The sequence below is a fragment of the Gorilla gorilla genome, chromosome 16 (genome assembly GCF_029281585.2).
Source record: "Gorilla gorilla gorilla isolate KB3781 chromosome 16, NHGRI_mGorGor1-v2.1_pri, whole genome shotgun sequence".
In the NCBI taxonomy this organism is placed as follows: Eukaryota; Metazoa; Chordata; class Mammalia; order Primates; family Hominidae; genus Gorilla; species Gorilla gorilla.
This window is the reverse complement of record NC_073240.2, coordinates 76754954-76776943: the sequence shown is the minus strand read 5'-3', so window position 1 is coordinate 76776943 and position 21990 is coordinate 76754954. Positions and strand designations below refer to the sequence as shown.

The 21990-nt window shown below is 37.0% G+C and overlaps 1 protein-coding gene across 14 annotated transcripts in view; it reads right to left on the bottom strand.

The window, feature by feature from the left end:
• Positions 1-391: 391 nt before the first annotated feature.
• UBE2Q2 (ubiquitin conjugating enzyme E2 Q2) overlaps positions 392-21990 on the bottom strand; it is a 59842-nt gene continuing 38243 nt past the window's right edge. For 6 of the 14 annotated variants that reach the window (XM_031002372.3, XM_055363837.2, XM_031002373.3 and 3 more), the window contains 5 exons: positions 18254-18312; positions 11193-11241; positions 10663-10758; positions 4445-4511; positions 392-2012 (listed from right to left, as the gene is read on the bottom strand). In XM_031002372.3, coding sequence (XP_030858232.2) covers positions 1981-2012; positions 4445-4511; positions 10663-10758; positions 11193-11241; positions 18254-18312 — 303 coding nt within the window. In that variant the 3' untranslated portion in view covers positions 392-1980. Of the gene's footprint in view, positions 2013-4430; positions 4512-10662; positions 10759-11192; positions 11242-18253; positions 18313-21990 lie in introns of all 14 variants that reach the window. The other 8 variants (XM_055363835.2, XM_055363845.2, XM_055363841.2 and 5 more) reach the window with 4 other exon arrangements.

Here is a 21990-nt window from a genome sequence, read left to right as displayed (position 1 = left end):
TGGAGTTGTCCTACCTCTGGACTTCTTGTATGTGAAATAATCTGTCAATTGTGTGCAAGGAGGCCATGGGTATGCTAAGGAAGGAGCAGATTATTTTCACTGGGGGAACTAAGGATAGCCATAAGGAAAAAGTAGCACTTGAATTTATAATGAGAATGGAAGAGGAAAAAGGCGGAGGAAAAGGTGACTATTGTACAGACTATTTCCAGGTTCTTTCACTTTCTCTTGTTAAATCTGCCTGTCTTCCAAGCCTCCCCTCACCACTTCCCTCCTTAAATATCTTATTCCAGAAACTCAATAAAGCCTACAAACACATCAAGCAGAGTTTTCTTATGAGGGAAAAATGAGAAAGTAATCTTTTTTTTGCTTGCCATGATCAGCACAAACAAAATTTTTAAATGGTTCTTTATTCATAAACTTGATGCAAGTTTACAAAATTTACTGTACATTGCCAAATAAATCTGCAATTAAAAATAAAATCCATTAAACAAAGCATGCCAAATGTGCAGCTATCAGTCTGCTTGCCATCAGGATATTAAAGAATTCAACAATGTATTCAAGATTTAGCCTTAGGCTTAAGGAACTTTACTGATTTAAAGAATTCTGCCTTGTCACTTGTTATCTGAGCAACTGGCAATCAGAACTTTATACAAATGTAATCAAGTGAACAAGAATACCAGAAAATCTATTTACTGCTCTCTTAACCAAAATGGAATCAAAAGAAATTAAACACACACAATGTAGAAATGACAAGTCTCTCAGATGTGGTTTACAAAGTTAAAAACTGAATCTCAAAGCTAATGCACAAGAAACACTTTCGAACTTTGTAACTGGTTTGTGCAGAAAAATGTGCTTCTGGATTTCTTGTTAAAAGTGCTTAAGAACTAGAATTTACTTTTAAATCAAACTTGGGTGTATAAAAAAATCTATTACCAACCAAAAAGGACTGATTCAGGTAAGGCAATAAAATGGAGAGTACCTTGATTTGAGTCAGGTTCTATAAAAAAATTAACATATGTAGAGTTTCTATTAATCTTTCAATGTAAAAGCCATTGTTTTGACATGGCAAAAATTACTGTAAGAGTCTCCAAATTAAGTATCTTTTTGTACTTAACTGCACAGCTTTTGCTCAAGGAGTCTTTGTGCCAATCACTTTATAAGTTTATTAGTTTACAAACGATTGCAACATCCCGTTAATAAAATAGAAACGGAAGATGACTTAGTATTTTAAATAACTTGAAGCTCTGTACTGTGGCTCTTGTTCATAAGAAACACTGAACCAACAAGCAGCAGATTCAGCCCAGCCAAGACTCTGATGCCCCAGTGGAAATCACTACTCACAAGCCTTAATTGATACAGTTTTACACTGCTTTGCCTAAGAAGTACAATACAACTCAATTAAGAGTATTATCTTCAGGAAACAATTCATATCTTCACATAGTCATTAAAAAGTGTAACAATTTAATGAGTAGGTTTCCTATCACATTTTGGCAATATCATAAAATGGTTTTAGACATGAAAGAGCTATTATGATTTAGAAGGCCTTAAATTTTCTAAACCAATATTGAACATCGATTAAACCTGTATTGGCTGTAAATGGAACAATATATTGCAAATCCTTGTAACCCATGGGCTCAATATAGGAAAGTTACCCTAAAGCCTCAACTTCAGTAGCCTGATGTTGACTTGGCTGCTTTAAAAAGTTCACTTTTCAAGAAAAAGAGATAAGGAGTGGCCAGTATGTGTATTTATCAGGAAAAATACAGTAAAGGCCCCACTGCTCAGTCCAAGATATCTAAAATGAGCAAAATGCAAAGGCTGTAACTTATACTGGATGTCAGATGACAGATTATCCACTAAAATATCTATTAACTAACGTCTTCGGTACTGCTGTAATAGGGGCACTCAAAGCTTTTGTCTGCATGTTGGAAAGATTTTCTTTAAAGCAACATTAGTCCAAACATACAACAGTCAACATATTTAGCCATCTTCCTTTGGAGGGGTGTACCAGCCTGAAATAGAATGAAAAAAAAAAAAGTTAAAATACTTTAATTCTTAAATAAATTAGAAGAACTGGCATGTAATAAGGTTAGCTACAGTCTCTTTTCATAATTTTGGTGTTTAAATGTACCGTAAAAAAAAAAAATATATATATATATATATATATATATATATATATATATATATATATATATATATATATATATATTTTTTTTTTTTTTTTTTTTTTTTTTTTTTTTGAGACAGAGTTTCACTCTGTTACCTAGGCTGGAGTGCAATGGCGCAAACTCAGCTCACTGCAACCTCCACCTCCCAGATCAAGCAATTCTCCTGCCTCAGCCTCCCAAGTAGCTGGGATTATAGGCATGCGCCACTATGCCCCACTAATTTTTTTTTTTTTTTTTTTTTTTGGTATTTAGTAGAGACAGGGTTTCACCATGTTGGTCAGGCTGGTCTCCAACTAATGACCTCAGGTGATCCACCCACCTCCACCTCCCCAAAGCGCTGGGATTACAGGTGTGAGCCACTGCACCCAGTCTACTGTAAAAATTAAACTTACACTTGGATTGGGAACACTGCATTTTGCTATTTCACAACAGAAAGTTATTTTCTATGAATAAATTGTACCTGAGTTTTCAACACAAGAGCTCTGTATTAATGGCATCTCTAGCTAAAGATGACTGTGGAATATTAGACTGAAAGAATAAGTTTTATTCCACTTCAGTTCTATACTTGAAAGTAAGCTTCATGGAAAGTACTTATTTCCCCAAACAAAATCCTGGCGATTTAGAATACAAGGAACTTGGACTGTTATCAGAGCCATAACGTCATTTCACAATGACAAGGAAGCCATCGCAGCAGGTGCAGTGACTAAATGACTATGCCTAAAATCAGAGTTAGTAGCAGGCCAAACTAGAATCCATCCTGAGCTATTGTACAACATGGTGACTATAGTTAACCATATACTATATTCTTGAAAAATGTTAAGAGTGGATGTAAAGTGTCTCACCATAAAAATGATAACTATGTAAGGTGACGCCTAGGTTAATTAGCTAGATTTAGTCATTCCACAGTTATGTATACTTCAAAACTTTGTACACAATAAGTATAATGTCTATTTTTTAAAAATAACAAAAAAATTTTAAGATTTAAAAAAAAACAAAACCCTAGAAGTCATCTCTCCTGATTCTGACTCTATTACTCTTTCATCACAGCTAAGCTTACACATACCCACACACTCTCAAATACAGCATTTTCTATAAATATTTTTTGAATGCCAGTTGTAATGGTTAAGAAATAAAAATAAAGATAAGAAGAAATCTGTGTCCCAGGTTCCGCAAAAACCTAAGCTCTCTATAAAAAGGCAAATTAGACTAAGTACTGTTTAGTATGAAACTTTAGAATAGTATGAATATGCCAAGATCTATAAAGTATCAAAGTAGTACACAGGTTTCTTTGGATCTAATTTTGTGCGCTAGAAATTATTATTATGAAAACCTGGCCTTGTCCTCAAATTTTATCGTTTCTCTATTCTGCTTGAAAATTTTGTTTTGAATACTATTTCCATAAGTAAGCAATCACTGAAAGAGTGACAAGTTTGCTTTGTCATTAAAATAAGTGAGCACAAAACACAAATCTTAAGTCACAAACTGACACATTTCTAGCAAAGTAAAGAATACTTTACAAGCATGGTGGCTTGTGCCTACAGTCCAAGCTACTGGGGAGACTGAGGCAGGAGGATCACATCAGCCCAGGAGCCTGAGGCTGCAGTCCACTATGATCACGCCTGTAAACAACCACTGCACTCCAGTTATAACAACAAGAACTCCATCTATAAGGAGTTGCCTTTAACTCAGTTCCTAAGATTTCAAGTAAGTAAAGTGAGTCATTCATTAATCTACTAAAAAAAAAAAATATTGATTCTGACTCTGAGATACCTAGGCCAAGTGTATAGGATACAAAAATTTTGATTGAAGTACAATGTTAAGGTTTTGTGGTGCAGTGGCTTACACCTGTGTACTTTGGGAGGCCGAGGCAGGCGGATCACAAAGTCAGGAGATCGAGACCATCCTGGCTAACACGGGGAAACCCGGTCTCTACTAAAAATACAAAAAAGGCGCCTGTAGTCCCAGCTACTCGGGAGGCTGAGGCAGGAGAATGGCATGAACCCGGGAGGCGGAGCTGGCAGTGACCCGAGATAGTGCCACTGCACTCCAGCCAGGGTGACAGAGCGAGACTCTGTCTCAAAAAACAAATAAAATAAAATAAAATAAATAAATAAATAAATGAATGAATAAAGATTTTGTATGCAGCACAAGTTTTTTTCACAATGGTAACAGCATTTTAAGAAACTAAAGCAAAAACGGAAAAATAAAATGGTAAGTATTAATACATTATCTAAAACTTCTTAAATGGCAATAAACACTTACTGAATTAAACATACCATTTTTCTCATGTATCTGTACAATGGAATTATAGGATTGTTGGGCTCTTGCTAGATTATATTGATTCTGAAAGAGAATTACACATTTTAAATCAAAAGTGTAATTAGGTGAAAATTATTACAATAAATTTATGAATGCATCACACTGTGCTTAAAAGAACATGGGAAACTATCTCCATTTCAAAAACAATTTTAACTTAATAGCCTCATTTCTCCGTTTCATTATTCTCTACAATTTTATAAAAATAACAAAACCAAAATTGTACCCCAATAAAACTCAACAAGCCTCACAGTTCATTTTTATAAGTCTTCCTACCATTGGACAAGTACAAAGCTTTCTGGTTCTAGAGTCCATCTCCATATTGCTGAATCAAGTTAAAGGATTATATCTGGATGTTAATAAAACTCAAACTGTCTTCACACAATTTCTATTTTTAAAAAAACTACAAAATATTACTTTCAGATAAGAAAATATTAAGCTTCCACGACTATACATATGAATGACATTTTAAGTTAGAAATCTAAAGAATGCCCATAATTGTCACCATGCTTACTAAAGGAGCCCTCTTTTGATAAAAATATACGATCTTTTTAAGGAGCCAAATCTAGGATTAATTTTGTCACCATAAGTACAACCAACCTATATCTTCGCTTCGAATTAATATACCAGGAGCACTCTCCATAGTGGTACCTATCTATCCACTATATTATGTGGCAGAAATTTTTGCATAATAAATTCACACAGCACAAGACTCAAAAATGTCTACATCCTAAGTGAAAACTCTCCCTCCTACTTGGTGCCCTGAACACCCAGTTTCCTCCCATTCATCCCCCTTCCTCCACACAAGTTAACCACTATTACTAATTTCTTGTATGTCCCTCTTTAAGATTATTCATGTACAGCCCACTGTTATTAGCCACTGTCCCTGGCTTTCCTTCACTAACAGTTGCATGCTACAGACACTGGTCTGCCCCTTTTCTTGTCTAGCATATCTTGGAGAATGTTCTGTATCAGTATAGAACCTACCTGTTTTAAACACTGAAATATTTCTATTATATGGATATTCAAATATTTAATCAGTCCCCTATTGGTGGACATCAGGGTTTCTCAATATTTTGCTGTTATAATGTTGCCAAGAGCAACCTTGTACGTATATCTGCTGAGTACTGGTAAAAATGTCCTAGAGTAGAGCTGCTGTGTCAAAAGATATATATGCGTTTGTAATTCTGAGATATTGCTAAATGGCCCTCTACATAACTGCACAAATGTGTCTGCCCACCAGCCATCTGTAAGAGTGCCTCGATGCAGCCTCACCAATGCAGTACTTCAAACATTTGTAGATTTCTGACAATATACTAGATGGACTCCCAGTATAGTTTTGATTTGTATTTCTATTGAGTGAGACTGAGCATGTCTCCATTATGTTCATGAGCCATTTATTTCTATTTCTGTAAACAGACTTTTTATACCCCCTTTTCCTATTTTTTTTTAACATGTTAAATTTATGTAAGGACTTTTCCTATTTTTCTACAGGGTAGTCTTTTTCAACATCTAAGAGCTCTTTAAAATAGTAAAGCCGGCCAGGCACGGTGGCTCACACCTGTAATCCCAGTACTTTGAGAGGCTGAGGCAGGTAGATCACCTGAGGCAGGTAGATCACCTGAGGCTGGGAGTTCGAGACCAGCCTGACCAACACGGAGAAACCCCGTCTCTACAAAAATACCAAATTAGCCAGGCGTGGTGGAGCACACCTGTAATCTCAGCTACTTCGGAGGCTGAGGCAGAAGAATCGCTTGAACCCAGGAGGCAGAGTTTGCAGTGAGCCCGAGATCATACCATTGCACTCCAGCCTGGGCAACAAGAGCAAAACTCCATCTCAAAAAAACAACAAGAACAAAACACAAAATAGTAAAGCCCTGTCATAATGCACCTAATAAACTAAACAAAAAATGTATAGTAACACGTTTTTCTTAACATTAATGAAAAAGTTTTTGTTGTTATTGTTTTTTTTTTTTTTTCTTTTTTTTGAGACGGAGTCTCGCTCTGTCGCCCAGGCTGGAGTGCAGTGGCGCGATCTCGGCTCACTGCAAGCTCCGCCTCCCGGGTTCACGCCATTCTCCTGCCTCAGCCTCCCCAGTAGCTGGGACTACAGGCGCCCGCCACCACGCCCGGCTAATTTTTTGTATTTTTAGTAGAGACGGGGTTTCACCGTGTTAGCCAGGATGGTCTCGATCTCCTGACCTTGTGATCCGCCCGCCTCGGCCTCCCAAAGTGCTGGGATTACAGGCAAAAAAGTTTTTGTTTTAGTACTTTCACAAAAAGGACAAAAATAAAAGAAACAAACTGGACGTAAAAACTATACATACCCTGAAACTCCCAAATGACTGTGAAGCAGTCACTTTCCAACCCTACTGCCCACCACCCAGAACACAAGGAGAAAATAAGAATGTTGGCCTTCCCCAGTCTCAATTATCAGTAGCAAGGTACTCAAAAGCCCAGTTTAAACAAATGTTTCTGCAGAGACTTTAACTGTACTGGGGGTCTAGCCCTTCCTATTCTTCTAACTCACTGATTTCTGCTTGTATATCTTTAATAATTTCCCCATTCTGCTTTCCTTCAGGTTCTTTTAAGAGACGGAGTCTTGCTCTGTCACTCAGACTAGAGTGCAGTGGCTGGATCTCAGCTCACTGCAACCTTCACCTCCTGGGTTCAAGGAATTCTCCTGCCTCGGCCTCCTGAGTAGTTGGGACTACAGGCGCCTGCCACAATGCCCAGCTAATTTTCATGTTTTGTTTTGTTTTTTTTGTTTTTTTTTTTTACAGAGATGGGTTTCACCATGTTGCCCAGGGTGGTCTTGAACTCCTGAGCTCAGGCCATCCACTCATCTCAGCCTACCAAAGTGCTAGGATTATAGGAGTGAGCCACCGTCCCCGGCCTCCTTCAGGTTTTTTTATTGTCCTTTCTAACAATCAGAGGCTTGATTCATTTTCATTCTTTTCTTAATGGCATAAGGATTTGGCAATGAACATTCCTCTGAGCTCTCCTTTAGTCTCTGATAAGTAATGATTGCATTATTGCTATTCTCTAGATATTCTGCAGTTTTAATTTCAAATCCCTGTTTGACCTAAGGGCTGTTTGCATGAGTTATACAATTCCAGAAAGAAGTATCTGTTTTCTGGTTTTATTATTAACTTATAGATTTAACTAAGATCAGAGAATGACATCTGTCCTTTTCTGTTTTTCAGTATTTGAAGTGTTGTTCATTGAAAAAGATTAGCTTCTTGAATGTTCCAGATAGGAAGAGGGAGGGAGAGGAGGGGAGAAAGGAATAGATAGAATTTTAGTAATTTTAATTATGGTTCAATTCTAAGCATTTTAAAATTTCATTTTACTTTTTAAAACTATGATTTACAAGTGTGTTTAATTTCCAAATTCACATAGCTTTTTGTTAATCTCTTCATTATTGCCTTCTAACCTTAATTGCTTCATATTTAAATTATATGGTGTGTATGGTACCAACTGTTTTTATTAAATCGTCTGATTTTATGGATCTATAATTAATTTTTCTCCCATAGTCCATATATGCTTGAGAATGATCTATATCTAATTATTGGGTACAGAGGTCTATATTTGTCTATTATACCATGCCTGTTCACTGGTTATTCAAATCTACATATGGGCATTCTGTTTATCTTACTAGTAGTACGCAGGGTATGTTGAAATCTCCAACTATGATGGTGGACTTGTCAACTTCTCCCTGTGGTTTTATCAGTTTTTCCTGGGTATTTTGAGGCTATTTTGATAGGTACATAAAATACAAAAATTGCTATATCCTCCTAATTAACAGACTTATCATCAAATTGTTACTAATGCTTTCTGTTCCAGAATCCTATTTTGTTTGATACTAAAGCTACATCATTTGTTTCTAGTTAATGCATACTGGCATATCTTTATCACTCTCCTTTATAAAAACTTTCAACCTTTTTGTACCTTCATATTTTAAATATATAGATTAAAACAGCTGGATTTTATTAATTCAATCTAACTGGTAACTTTAGTCCATTTACATTTGTTGTGACTGATTTATATAGACTTGCTTCTATCACCTTTAGAACTTCTATTTCTCTCACTTTCTAGTATAAGTCTAATATCTCCTCCTGGGATTCCACTAAGACATATTTTAGACCTCATTCTGATCTCTCCCCACCAACCCCACCAACTTCTGCCCTATCATCAATCCTCATGTCTCTCTGTGTAACATTCTAACTTATTTTTTTGAGATAATCATCTAATCAATTAATTCTCTTCTGGTGTCTAATCTACTGAGTTTCTTATTTCAACAATTACATTTTTTATTTTGAGACAGAGTCTCACTGTCACCAAGGCTGGAGTGGCACGAACATGCCTCAGTGCAGCCTCGGTCTCCTGGGCTCAAGTGATCTTCCCACCTCAGCCTCCTGAGCAGCTGAGACTATAGACAGGTACCCCATACCCAGCTAATTGTTTTTTTAGGGTGGGGGGCATATTTTTTGTGTAGACGAGTTCTCACCATGTTCCCCAGGCTGGTCTCCAACTCCTGGGCTCAAGCCATCCTCCTGCCTCGGCCTCCCAAAGTGCTGAGATTACAGGCATGAGCCACCATACCCATCTACATTTTTTAATTTCTGTAAGTTCTATTTCATCCATTTTCTTTTCAGGTCTTCTTCATCATTCCTGGTGGTCTTGCTGCTTGCTCAATTTTATGATTCCATCTTTTGTTCTTTATATTAGATTTCACATATAACTATTTTCTCACAATTCTAATATCTGAAGTCTGTGTTCTGTATCTGATAATTCCAAAACCTACTGTCTTTGGGAAACATATCTATTATTTATTGTTTCTGACAATTCTCAAATATGTTGGGTTGACTATTTGAATGCTATGATTTGAGTGAATTCTTTTAATCTTTGGGAATCCTACAGGCTTAAATTAGAGATGCTTTCCTACAAAAAGTATCTGTGTCTGCTTCTGATGACAGCTGTGGCTACAACTAACATGAGACCACTTTACCATCTTGCACAATCCTGAGATTCTCCAAGAGATCAGGCTCCCCACCCTTGCTCATTTACACACAGAAGACTAGACTGCTTAGTATAGGTAGTGACTCACTTCCTCCTACCCTGGAAAAAACAAAACAGATCTCTCTTCTGAATGTGATCACAGTCTAGGGGATTCTGTGGGAGAATAAGTGGAGGTTATGGGCAGCAGGGAAAGACAGATGCCTTTCCTGATCATAGAAATAGGTCAGAAGCTGCCCTAAAGACTGTGTGCTCCAGGATTTCACTATTTAACTCAACTACCACTCCCTCCATAGTGAATGGAAGCTTCATAAAGCACCATCTTGCCTTTAAACCACAAATTCTTGCTAAAAGTCATGGTAACAAATCTCCGGCTTTGGAAGGCTGTCTCACTAATGTCCTAAAATTAACATTACAGCCTATGCTTCAGGTTAACTGAAAAGAAAACCAGCCTGAACAACATCCTTATGTCCCATGGCTTGCTCTCAGCTCCTCTTGGTTGGGCCTAGGGCAGCCAGACTGTCTAGTTCCAATCCTTGTTCTGCCACTTGTCACCTCAGACAAGTTATCCAACTAACTTCTGTATGCTTCAGTTACCTCATCTACAAAATGCAGATAATAATAGCACCTACTTTTTAAGTTATTAAGAGGATTGAGTTAATAAAAAGATAAAAAAAAAACTTGGTAAGCATAGGCACAGAGAAAAAAAAAAGTAAAAATAAATAAATGAAAAGACTAGAGCCTAGCACATAAAAGCTTACCAGGAATTAGTTCTATAACATGAACTCAATTTTTTAAAACTTCAAAGTACATATAATTTTTAATTTACTACGGTATACATACCAATAATAAGTTTACAACTGTAAACATTTGTTTACAAATAAGTTTTTTGTTTACAACTGTAAACTTATAATGTTTATCTACAGCAAATATAACAGACTAAAAAGAACAGATACGAAATCATTAAGTGATTATCAATTAGTATCTTTAATTTTCTTATAATTCCATATTTTCTATAGATCACTTTTGTAACAAGAAGAAAACAAACCAAATGAAAATGAAACTATCTCAAAAAAGAATTAAGTCAAGACAGGAAGAAAGCTTATAAAGTAATATAAAATGTATCTTATGGTTTATGTAAAATTCTTAACAGAAGTACCTTATTTGCTCCAAACTGCACTCTGGCTTTGCCTTTGACTAAGGTGGCATTTATTTGCATGATGACCGATTCTATTGAGTAGGCACTGCTCCAGCCCTACAGAAGAACAAAGTATCTCTAAAATACAGTAGTATTTCTGACTCCCACTTGGGAAGGCCTAACAAAATGGTATGTAACTCAACAGCAGCAAATCAGTGTTAAAAAGACTGTAGTCAAGGGGAAAAAGTAAAATTGGAACATTTCCAGAATCTCACAAAAAAAACAACAAACCAATGTTCTAAGTGTCCAACATGAGCAAATTAGAACCTTAAATAAAGGTCACTCTTAATGCCTATCCTAGCATAGATTCAGCACCAAGTACAATGTCATTTTATTGGTTTACCTTTTTCATTCTTGAAAGTAGAAGCTATTTTTAAAATAAACTAAAATTTAAGAGTAGGAGCTATTAAAGAATTTTCTACTTACAATCTAATTTACATGATCAAAACACTAAATTGTGGGTGAAAATGGAGTATCGTAAGAAAAGTCACCTGTTTTGTGAGAAGTTCCATACATAATGCTCCTCCACCCAATACATACCTTAAAAAGAAAAAAGGAGTCATACAAAATTCTCGAGAATTATTCCTCCTTAAACAATTTCTAAGTGCCATTACCAAGAAAATATGCACACAAGTAAAGATGAGAAAATAACATGCAAACAGGACAACAGTTGTTAGGGATACAGGACTATGGGTAATTTAAAAATTCTAATGTTATCACGCTAATGTAATCCCTCTGAAATTCTAGTCAATTTTTTCTAATGGTTCTTAGAACATAATACTTTCAGATTTGTATATCAGTAATTAAGAACTTAGCCCTAAATATTCCAAAGAATAGGGGCAGAAGAATCAGTTTCCTTAAATGGCGTTCACGTGTTCTTTACATCTGAAACTTTCTCTACCATGTTACAGCCAAGAGTTTTTCCCCTGACAATGACACTGACCTTACCCTATCCATGCTATGAACATCTGTATGGTTTTATGGTTCAAATTGTTTTTACCCATTCTGTTGTGAGAATCAAATGGTTCTGACCATGGAGCTTCTCTCTGGGACTCCCTTAAGCTCTTTCTAGGCCTGAAGACTATTCTCTGAACAAAAGATAACTTCTGGGGATGTACCAAATCTCCCATTAGAAAATCATTATTTAGATAACGATTTTTAACCTTTATCTTTCTCAAACAAAATTTCATTTCTCCTTCAATGTTATTTTAAATTTCAAAATACATAAATATCATGCCTTAAAAAATCAAGGGAATGATAGTTTTAGAACAAAAACTGTGGTAATTTTGAAAACACAAAAGCTAAGACCACTGATTAGGTCTGTGTGGACACCAAGTCCACCACAAATTGTTCTGTCCTCTGTGGCTCTGCCCATGCCTTTCCCTTGCTTGAGATTCCTACTGCTTCCTACCCTTCCAAATGCTGTATTTCGCCCCAGAAGACTTGCCAAGACCACTCTAGCCTGCACATCTTCCATTCCAGTTAACCAAAGGCATCTTTGTGTCAACTAACCAAATTACTTTGCAGACAAGGCATCTAAAAACTTTTACTGTAGACCACTAACATTAATAATTGTTATAGTGACAATATTTAATAATAAAATTAGGGAAAGAAGTCCTCTTCATCTCCCCCATCCTGGAGAATCCAAACAAGTGTCTCTCCCCACTTGCTTTGCCCAAACCCTGGGACCTTTCAAAGTGAAAGATTAATCTAAAAGTGAAAGAAAATCTAAAAGAAAAACTCTCCAAAAATTTAAATTCAGGTCAAGGTTCATGGGATTAAATTTTTTTGTGTGTATTCTATTTCTGAGACATAGAAATCTATGTTCCACTCTTTAACTCTCCTACTGGGCTAAAAGAGTATTGTATATAATGTGCACTCACTGATTTAACAGAATTAGAAGATCCAGGTACTCATTTAGATTTTGGTTCCACAATTGCTGAAAGCTTAATAATCAGATGATGAGTTAACATCACACACTATCTTCAAATTTTGGAAATGCTGATGGTAGACAGGAACTTGTTTCGGGAAAAGGAAGTCTACAGTAGACATTTTACCTATTATCCAGTCACAACCACCTTTCCTTTAAGGTACCCCACTCTTCCTTTGAGGATGCAGAGTCTTAAGAGGTGGGGGGAAGAAAGGGAGTTTTTGGATTTTCAGGTCAAAAAGTGCATTTGTACAAGTACGTAATAACTACACAAATGTTTATTGAACACAAGACAAGTAGTTCTAGTACCTACACAAAAAGTAAGATAACTAAACTTTTCCTTAATATACACTTTCAGCAGCATCGACACCTAAAAGTGGCCGATTCTACTTCTGTATTAAATTACAATCATTTTGTCAACAAGTGTTCCAAATTCTTACTGCTCTTTGCCTCCAAAGGGTTCCTGCTGAATACTGAGACAGTTCAAGAATACTAAGGAAAAAAACATTAATGATCTAAGTAAGGGTCATCTAAGGATAACATGCCATATATATGGACACAGTAATACTGTATTTTCAACTTTAAAAAAGTTCAGTTGCCAAAGTTGTACAGCAAACACTATCCTAAGCTTAGCCTCTTCAGGTATTTGATTTAAAAATCACTGTAAAAAACACCAGTCACAAAAAGCCACATTTTATATGATTCTATTTATATGAAATGTCCAAGATAGGCAAATCTACAGAGATAAAAATTAGATGAGAGGTTGCCAGGATCAATGGTGGGGGAAACGGGTACAGGGAGTGACTGCTAATCAGTACGGGGTTTCTTTTTCAAGTCATGAAAATGTTCTGAAATTAGGTAGTAGTAATGACTGCACAACTCTGTGAATATACTAACAACCACCAAATTGTACACTTCGAAGCGTTTTATCATATATAAACTGTATCACAGTAAAGCTGTTAATTTAAAAAATGTTTGGCTATGTCAAGAAATAAAGAAGTAGGGTCATAACTAGAAGATATGAGATATGAAATACATAGAACAAAGCTGCTCAATAATCTATCTAGAATCACACAATGCTTAAGCTTTACCCTGATTGAGATGGCAAGCTTTTACTTCTTCCCAAGTCAGCAAATAATTCCTCCTCCTCACTTAATAGTTGACTATGAAGACCAAGCCATTTTGATTTTGCCTCCAATGAGCTTTCACATTTCATTCCTCCTTCCACTCCCATGACTACCAAACCAATGTAGGTTTTCCTCACTTCACTCTAAGACAACAGCGTGGCCCTCAACTACTGTCACACTCTTCTAGGCTCTGTGAGCACAATGTGTCTCATATTCTCTTCTGCTGTCACCAGATTTACTTTACAATAGTTTCTTTACTGTCACTCCCCTGCTTCTCAACCAGTTATACAGAAAGATGAATAGCCAGGGTGATAGTCTACTTAGCAGAGGGGAAAAAAAAAAAAAAGATCTGTTGCCAGTCCACAGACCTGTTTAAGTACAAGATATTACATCAGCACTATTTCCTAAAACTCTTCTACATGAGTCCTACCCTCCTTGTGTTATAGCTCAAACTGGTCTGGTATACTCTGAGTATCTCATTCTCTTTCCTAGATAACTGATTGTGTTTACTTTTCACCTATGTAAATCATTTTCCTTCAACCTCCACCAGCTGACCAAACCCGACACTCACATTTCACTGCCCAGCTGGGATCTCACCTACTTCATGAAGTCTTCAGGTCACTATTGCCAGAGCAACTCTTTGCTACTTTAAACCTCTGATAAATTAAGTCCATGGTTAGCATTTGATAATCAATGGAGTACTTAGTACTTTTAATCCCCTCTTATATAGCTGGCATTTGGTATAATGAAAGACACTTTATTAGGAATCAGAAGATTTATTTGAGTAGGTCACAAGCTCACTTATTCAAATTATTCATTTGAATAATGAGAACAATAACACTGTGGCAAAAAAGAATCAATTAAGAAACTACGTAACAGATTTTAAAACTGAAAATGGCATTATGCATAAAGTATTTGTCTCTATTCTAGGTGGTAAACTAAGGTCATGAACTTAAATTCTTAGAATTCTTACAATAAAATGTTGAAAAGCTATACTGGCCAATTTTATAATCACATTTTAAAATGTTCTGATTAAAAAAAAAAAAAATTTGAGACGGACTCTCGCCCTATTGCCCAGGCTGGACTGCAACCTCCACCTCCTGGGTTCAAGCGATTCTCCTGCCTCAGCTTCCCGACGAGCTGGGATTACAGGCACCCACCACCACACCCAGCTAATTTTTGTATTTTTAGTAGAGACGGGGTTTTGCCATGTTGGCCAGGCTGGTCTCAAACTCCTGACTCAGATGATCCACCTGCCTTGGCCTCCGAAAGTGCTGGGATTACAGGCGTGAGCCACCACATCTGGCTGATAAAAATGTTTTTATATATTTATTCTGAATTTGCAAATTGCTTCCAAATCTTTTCCTTGATCTTTTTTTTCTCTCAAATAAGATTTTGAACAAAAAATGACCTGTCTTCCTTTTCCCATGCTTATGGGAATACTGAGTAAACATCACAATTTTATAAACAAGCACATAAAACTAAAGCACAATAGTTGGCCAGGCAGTGGCTCATGCCATAATCCCAGCACTTTGGGAGGCCCAGGTGGGTGGATCACTTGAGGCCAGGAGTTTGAGACCAGCCTGGCCAATATGGTGAAACCCTGTCTCTACTAAAAATACAAAAATTAGCTGGGCATGGTGTCGCATGCCTATAGTCCCAGCTACTCAGGAGGCTGAGGCAGGAGAATGGCTTGAACCCGGGAGGCATAGGTTGCAGTGAGCCAAGATTGTGCCACTGCACTCCAGCCTGGGCAACAGAGTGAGACTCTGTCTCAAAAAAAAAACTAAAGCACAATAGTTATGTCATTTCTCCCCAATCAGTAAAGGCTTCGTTAAAGATATTTTAACATTAAACTATGAAAAACGTAAGAACTATGACTTGGTGGCTAGTAAAAGACTGGTGTTGTCAGCAAGAGAAAGGTTAAAAATTTACTATTTTTCGGTCTTGTGTTTATTTTGTATATGTAAATATTTGGCTGGGTTACTTAACATTCAACTTCCAAAACTAATCATGAGGTTTTATGACAAGAGAAGTATTTTTTATAGCAATTTTACTGCCTGATTCAAAAACAGTCTACGGAAGCTTTAAAGGTAACAAAAGCTTTAAAAGGTACACAATTCTAAACAACTATTTCACACCCAACCTGGGATTTCCACTCACTGTAATAGTATACTTGTGATCAACTTTATAACAACCTGTCAAAAGGAGACCTCTAACATCTGCTCACGAAGGAATCCTTCAGCATTTCCTGCTCTGCAGCAGAAAACACATGGGAATCACTCAGAACTCCAGATTTCCAACAGAACAGCCTTTCCCAGAGAGTAAGCCAGAGGACACCGCCCTCTGAGATGCTATCGTGTAAATTATTAAACAAATTTGGGAAAAATAGAAAACAGCATTAAGCCTCCAAGAAGTCCTTTGGTAAAAGATATTCTGAACCTGGTTTCCCAAAACCTTGCGGTCCCCTCAAAACAAACATCTATTAACAAACCACTAGGCGGGGTGCGGTAGCTCACGCGTGTAATCCCAGCACTTTGGGAGGCTGAGGCAGGCGGATCACGAGGTCAAGAGATAGAGACCATCCTGGCCAACATGGTGAAACCCCATCTCCACTAAAAACACAAAAATTAGCTGGACATGGTGGCGCACACCTGTAGTCCTAGCTACTCGGGAGGCTAAGGCAGGAGAACTGTTTGAACCCAGGAAGGCAGAGGTTGCAGTGAGCCGAGATCACGCCACTGCATTTCAGCCTGGTGACAGTGAGACCCCGTCTCAAAAAACAAATAAAAAAAAACCCCACTATATTAGTGCTTACACAACATTTTGAGAGCTATGGCAAAGATTAGGTTGCAGGTGTCAGGTAAGTAAACTCTTAAGAAACAATACCGAAAAAAATAAAATTAAGAAATATTTAAAAACAAAAAAGGACAAAAAATAATAAAATAATTTTGAAAAACAATATTGGGCCAGGCACAGTGGCTTAGACTTGTAATCCCAGTACTTTGCAAGGCTGAGGCAGGTAAGATGGCTTCAGCCCAGGAGTTCAAGACCAGCCTGAGCAATATGGCAAAACCCCATCTCTACCAAAAATACAAAAATTAGCTGGGCATGGTGGCATCCCAGCTACTCAGGAGGCTGAGGTGGGAAGATATCTTGAGCCCAGGAGGCAGAGATTGCAGTGAGCCATGACGGCACCACTGCACTCCAGCCTGAGCAACAAAGCGAGAACCGATCTCAATAAATAAATAAGTAAAAATAAATTATATTGCTTTACCATGTGGCAGAACTCAAAATGAGCTCAGCATATCCATATGTAATACTAAAGGTTAAAAAAACAAACAAACACACACTTTTTGTTTCTCTGAGCTTTACAGATGGACACCATGCCCAAATAACTATTCTGTAGTATCAACACCAAAGTTAGTATGTATTCTGACTACACAGAAATGATTCTTAACAGGATTTTAGCCCCCAAAACACATATATAAGCATGTAAAGCAAATATAACTAAAAATAACTGTAGGAACAAAGCTCTTCTGGAGAAAGTTCTGAAGTCTGAAGCAGTCACTCATATTTTTACCCTAAATGCAACTATTACTATCTCAATCATAGAAATGATCAAAGGAAAGGCTGGATATATTTAGATTTTAACCACCATAATGTAGATTATGTCACATAATAGAATTAGTCACCCGAGTGTTGGAACATTCTCAAGTTAAACTGCTCATACTTTGAGGGCCTACTGAACATTTCATAACTAACCTAACAAATTGTGATCTTTTCCCCACCTTCTGTAAGACTTCCAACCATAAAAAGAAGCAATACAATTACCATTTGACCCCACTAAACTGCGAGTATTACCTCTAGGAGTAATTAGCCAGTTCCATAGGTCCATGAGATTTTCCCATGATTATCCCTAAAAGTACCAATTAGGATCACAGGCATGTGGGGACCATTCTCTAATCGTAACATTCTCTAAACCCTCAATCACAATTTACATTTGAAAACATTGGCTTTTTTATGGTAAAAAGTATGTGTGTATATATACATGTGTGTATGTGTGTGTGTGTGTATATGTATAAATATGTGTGTGTATGAATCATTAAAAACTTTACCTATCAACAACATAATGCTTTACAACCAATGGTTCTAGGTGTGGGCCCCAGAACAACAGCATCAACTTCACCTGGAAACTTCTTAAAAATGTAAATACTCAGGCCCCACCACAGACCTACTGAATCAGAAACCCTGGGACTAGCTCTCCAAATGTTTCTGGTGCACACTATATTTAAAAGAAAAAAAAAAAAAAATGCAGGCCAGGCACAGTGGCCTCATGCCTGTAATCCCAGCACTTTGGGAGGCCAAGGTGGGAGGATCACTTGAGCCCAGGAATTCAAGACCAGCCAGGGCAACATAGTGAGATCTGGTCTCTATAAAAAAAAATTTTTTTTAACTGAAAAAAATTTCTTTTTAAGTAGTCACTTAAACTTACCCTCCTGAGAGAACAGGTAACACCACTCGAACAAATGGAGGATCAAATGGAAAGTTATCCTAAAAAGCAAATAAGCAAGTTTAATTAATTTAAAGAACATCCTTAATGTTATACTATTTAGAAGATTTTAAAAGATACTATAAAGAATGTGTACATTTATTATCAGATAATGGGAAAGAGTCATAAAATTAGTACCCAAAACCAAAATGAAAACCAAAGCAAATAAAAATGAAGTTAAAATCAGGCCCAAACAGAACAGCATTATGGTAAACTGATGAAACACATGAAGGGGTTCCACTTCACTAGAACTATATAAAGGAACCATTCCAATAATGATAGACTAGGTAACTTAGATAAATCTTCTGACTGAGAACTAGAAAGGTGAACAAAACATAATAATTTCAAGGCTAAGAAAAGGGAACACCAGAGAGCAGGATCTTTTTTTTCCCCCTTGGGTTTTCTTCCAATTACAGAAGAGAAAAAGAAGAGGTTCACAAGCTGAGCTAGAACTCACAGACTCACAGAGCTCACAGGGAGATAAATACTTGAGCTCAGCGTCCACCGAGGACAGGCCCTGCTAAGTCTCCCGCTCCTTAGGTTGGGACCCTGAAGAACAAACTGCAAATTGCCCTGACAGGGAATGACAGCCAGCTTTAATCATCTCAATCCCTGACTGGATGAGGCAATCCTGGGTTGCTAATTTCCAAGCCCCTGGCAGGGGCAAATGTAAATCCTGTCTGGAGAAGATTATCATCCAAGGCTTCAAATTAGTTCTACAATTTTTCATATACAACGTCTATCACTAAAAATAAGCCATGAGACTTAAAAGATGAAATAATAGAAAACAAGAGAAGCAAATAATACACATAATCACAAGGGGTCAAGATAACAGAGTTAACTCTGTTGAACATAAGCAAGGAAAGAAAAGACAAGACTGAAAGCCTAGCAGAGAAATGCAAATTATAAAAACGAACCATATGGAAATTCTGAAATTTAGAAATACAACAGCTGAAATTAGCAGCTTAATGGATAAGTTTAACCACAGCAAGTAACTTAGCAGAAGCGAGATTCAGTAAACTGGAAAATAAGTCAGAAAGATAAAATGGTAGAAAATGCAGAAAATAAAAAAGATAACATATTGAAAAGTTTATCACATACTTAGAGTCCTGGAAGAAATAAAAGAATGGGACAGAACCAATACCTGAAGATATGGTTGCTGAGAATTTTCCAAATCTGATCAAAGACTTCACAAGATTTAACCACCATAAATACTTCAAGAGAAACAATGGAAGCTAGGATAAGAGAATGATATCTTCGAGGCACTGAAAGAAACTGCCAACCTAGAAACTTACCCTCAATGAAAATACTCTTCAAAAATGAAATAAAGGCCGGGCACGGTGGCTCATGCCTGTAACCCCAGCACTTTGGGAGGCTGAGGCGGGCGGATTATCTGAGTTCGGGAGTTCAAGACCAGCCTGACCAACATGGAGAAACCCCATCTCTACCAAAAATACAAAATCAGCTGGGCGTGGTGGTGCATGCCTGTAATCCCAGCTACACAGGAAGGCTGAGGAAGGAGAATCGCTTGAACCCGGGAGGTAGAGCTTGCGGTGAGTTGAGATTGCACCACTGTACTCCAGCCTGGGCAACAAGAGTGAAACTCGGTCTCAAAAAAAAAAAGAAAGAAAGAAAAATAAAGGTTTTTTTTGTCTTCAGACTCACACTAAAGGAAATATTAAAGGTTATTTTCAGACAGGAGAAAGAGGATCCTCAATGAAAATGTGGAGAATAAAGACCATAAAAAAGAGCAAATATGCATGTGGATCTAAGTGGATAGTGACTAATTATATAATTATGTATAGGGTTTTAGGTAAGTATAGAACGAAAATGCATGACGACAGCAGCATGTATATGGCAGGGAGGACATGAACTCAGTGTTCTAAGGTCCTTGTATTGACAAGGAAAAGGAAAAAATATAAATTTACAAGTTTATGTTAGACTTTGACAAGTCAAAGACATATTGTAACTGTAGGGTAGTAAAGAAGGATAAGAACTACCACGCTGACAGAGGTAAGAAACTAGAGTAATCAAAAAATCCAAAGAAAGATGAAAAGGAGTGTGAAGCAAGAAGGACAAATAGGAATGGAGATTCAGACCCAAGTATCAGCAATAATGAATGGGTCCAATTAAAAGACAAGGATCATCAGACTTGATAAAAATATATGAAGAGAGGAAGATGATATAAAATGAGGGATAAGAAATCATTTTCTAACTTGCAATAGAAATGTTAAGATTATCCACAAGATACCAACTTAATGACACAAGATACCAACTTAACAACAGTTATTATAATCTACTTTCAAATAAAGTAGCTCACCTTTCATCTATATTTAACAGACATAATGAAAGGTATAGAGGTTGATGTAAGCTTGGTAAAGTACAATTTCATTTAACCTCCTATTATTTAGATCTTTAAACATGTGAATCCCTAATGAGTGACTACAAAACCTCTTCATTATGTATCATTTAATTCATTTTAAACAGTTCAGAATAACTCTTCCACATCAAAATCTGGGGGCTCTATTCCATAAAGTCTATACCCTGGAACTCAGGAATCCAGATTTTACAGAAATAAAAAGTTCCTCAGGGAGGAAAAAAAAGGTTGAGGGTGACTGTTAAAATAAGTTTCAGTTACCTTAGTATATATTAACTCAGAAACAGACTCTCAGACTCTATAAAGGATCTCAGAAAGTTATCTGAGATCTTAACATCTTAGCCATCTAAGTTATTAAGGAAGAGGAACATTCTATTTTTAAAGACTACATCACCAAATGGCTCTAAATAGTTACAAATCGCTTCCTCACATTGAGTTGAAAATCACCTCTTTGTAATTTGACTTACTAGTTTCATGCTCTGCATTCACCAAAAGCAAATAAAACCTAATGCTTCCATATACACAGTCCTTCAAATAGTTGAAGACAAGGTAACATCAACCCTCATGTTCTCCTCTCCAAATCCACAATTTCACCAGCTATCCTAGGACACGGAATACAATCAATCTCTTCCCAATCCTGGCTATTATTCTCTAAATGAACCTAAGTTTATCTAAATAGACCCTTCTTAAAGTACTACCTCAGAATTCAATTCAGTAATTCAGATGCTGCCCGAAACACCAAAAAGTGACTTCCTTAAAAATATAGCAAGTTGGATTTACCAAGTTGCTGACAAGGTCACATTCCCTCCTGCCCCAACTCCCATCTTTGTGTTATGCTTTATCTCAAGTTCCATTTTTCTTATTCAAGTTGTCACCGTGGACATCAGAGGCCATAAATATATACTGTTCTGGCTCTTTCCTGCAAATCTTTCTGAGTCATACCTGCTATCCTCCGAAGTCTGTGAAACCCAATACTAATAACTTGGCAATTCAGTTTAAGGTCCTCTTCATAAGGTCAGTTAGCTCAAGGCAATCACATTCTTCCTAGGCCTCTCAGGAAATACTCCAACCCCAGAAAAGGCCCTTCCTTCTGGTATCAGGAGCCATGGTCCAGAAACACAAATCCAATAGAAATTCAGCCATTTACCTCCCAGATCGTCCCCTCCCCGAAGTTCTACCTAGAGCAGGAAAAAATAATGAAAACACTACCTATAGTCACAAATCCTCCAGTTTCCTGGCCAATATTTCATATTCCCGTAAAGATACCTCTCAAAGAGGAAGTGACAAGGGAGGGGCACACCGG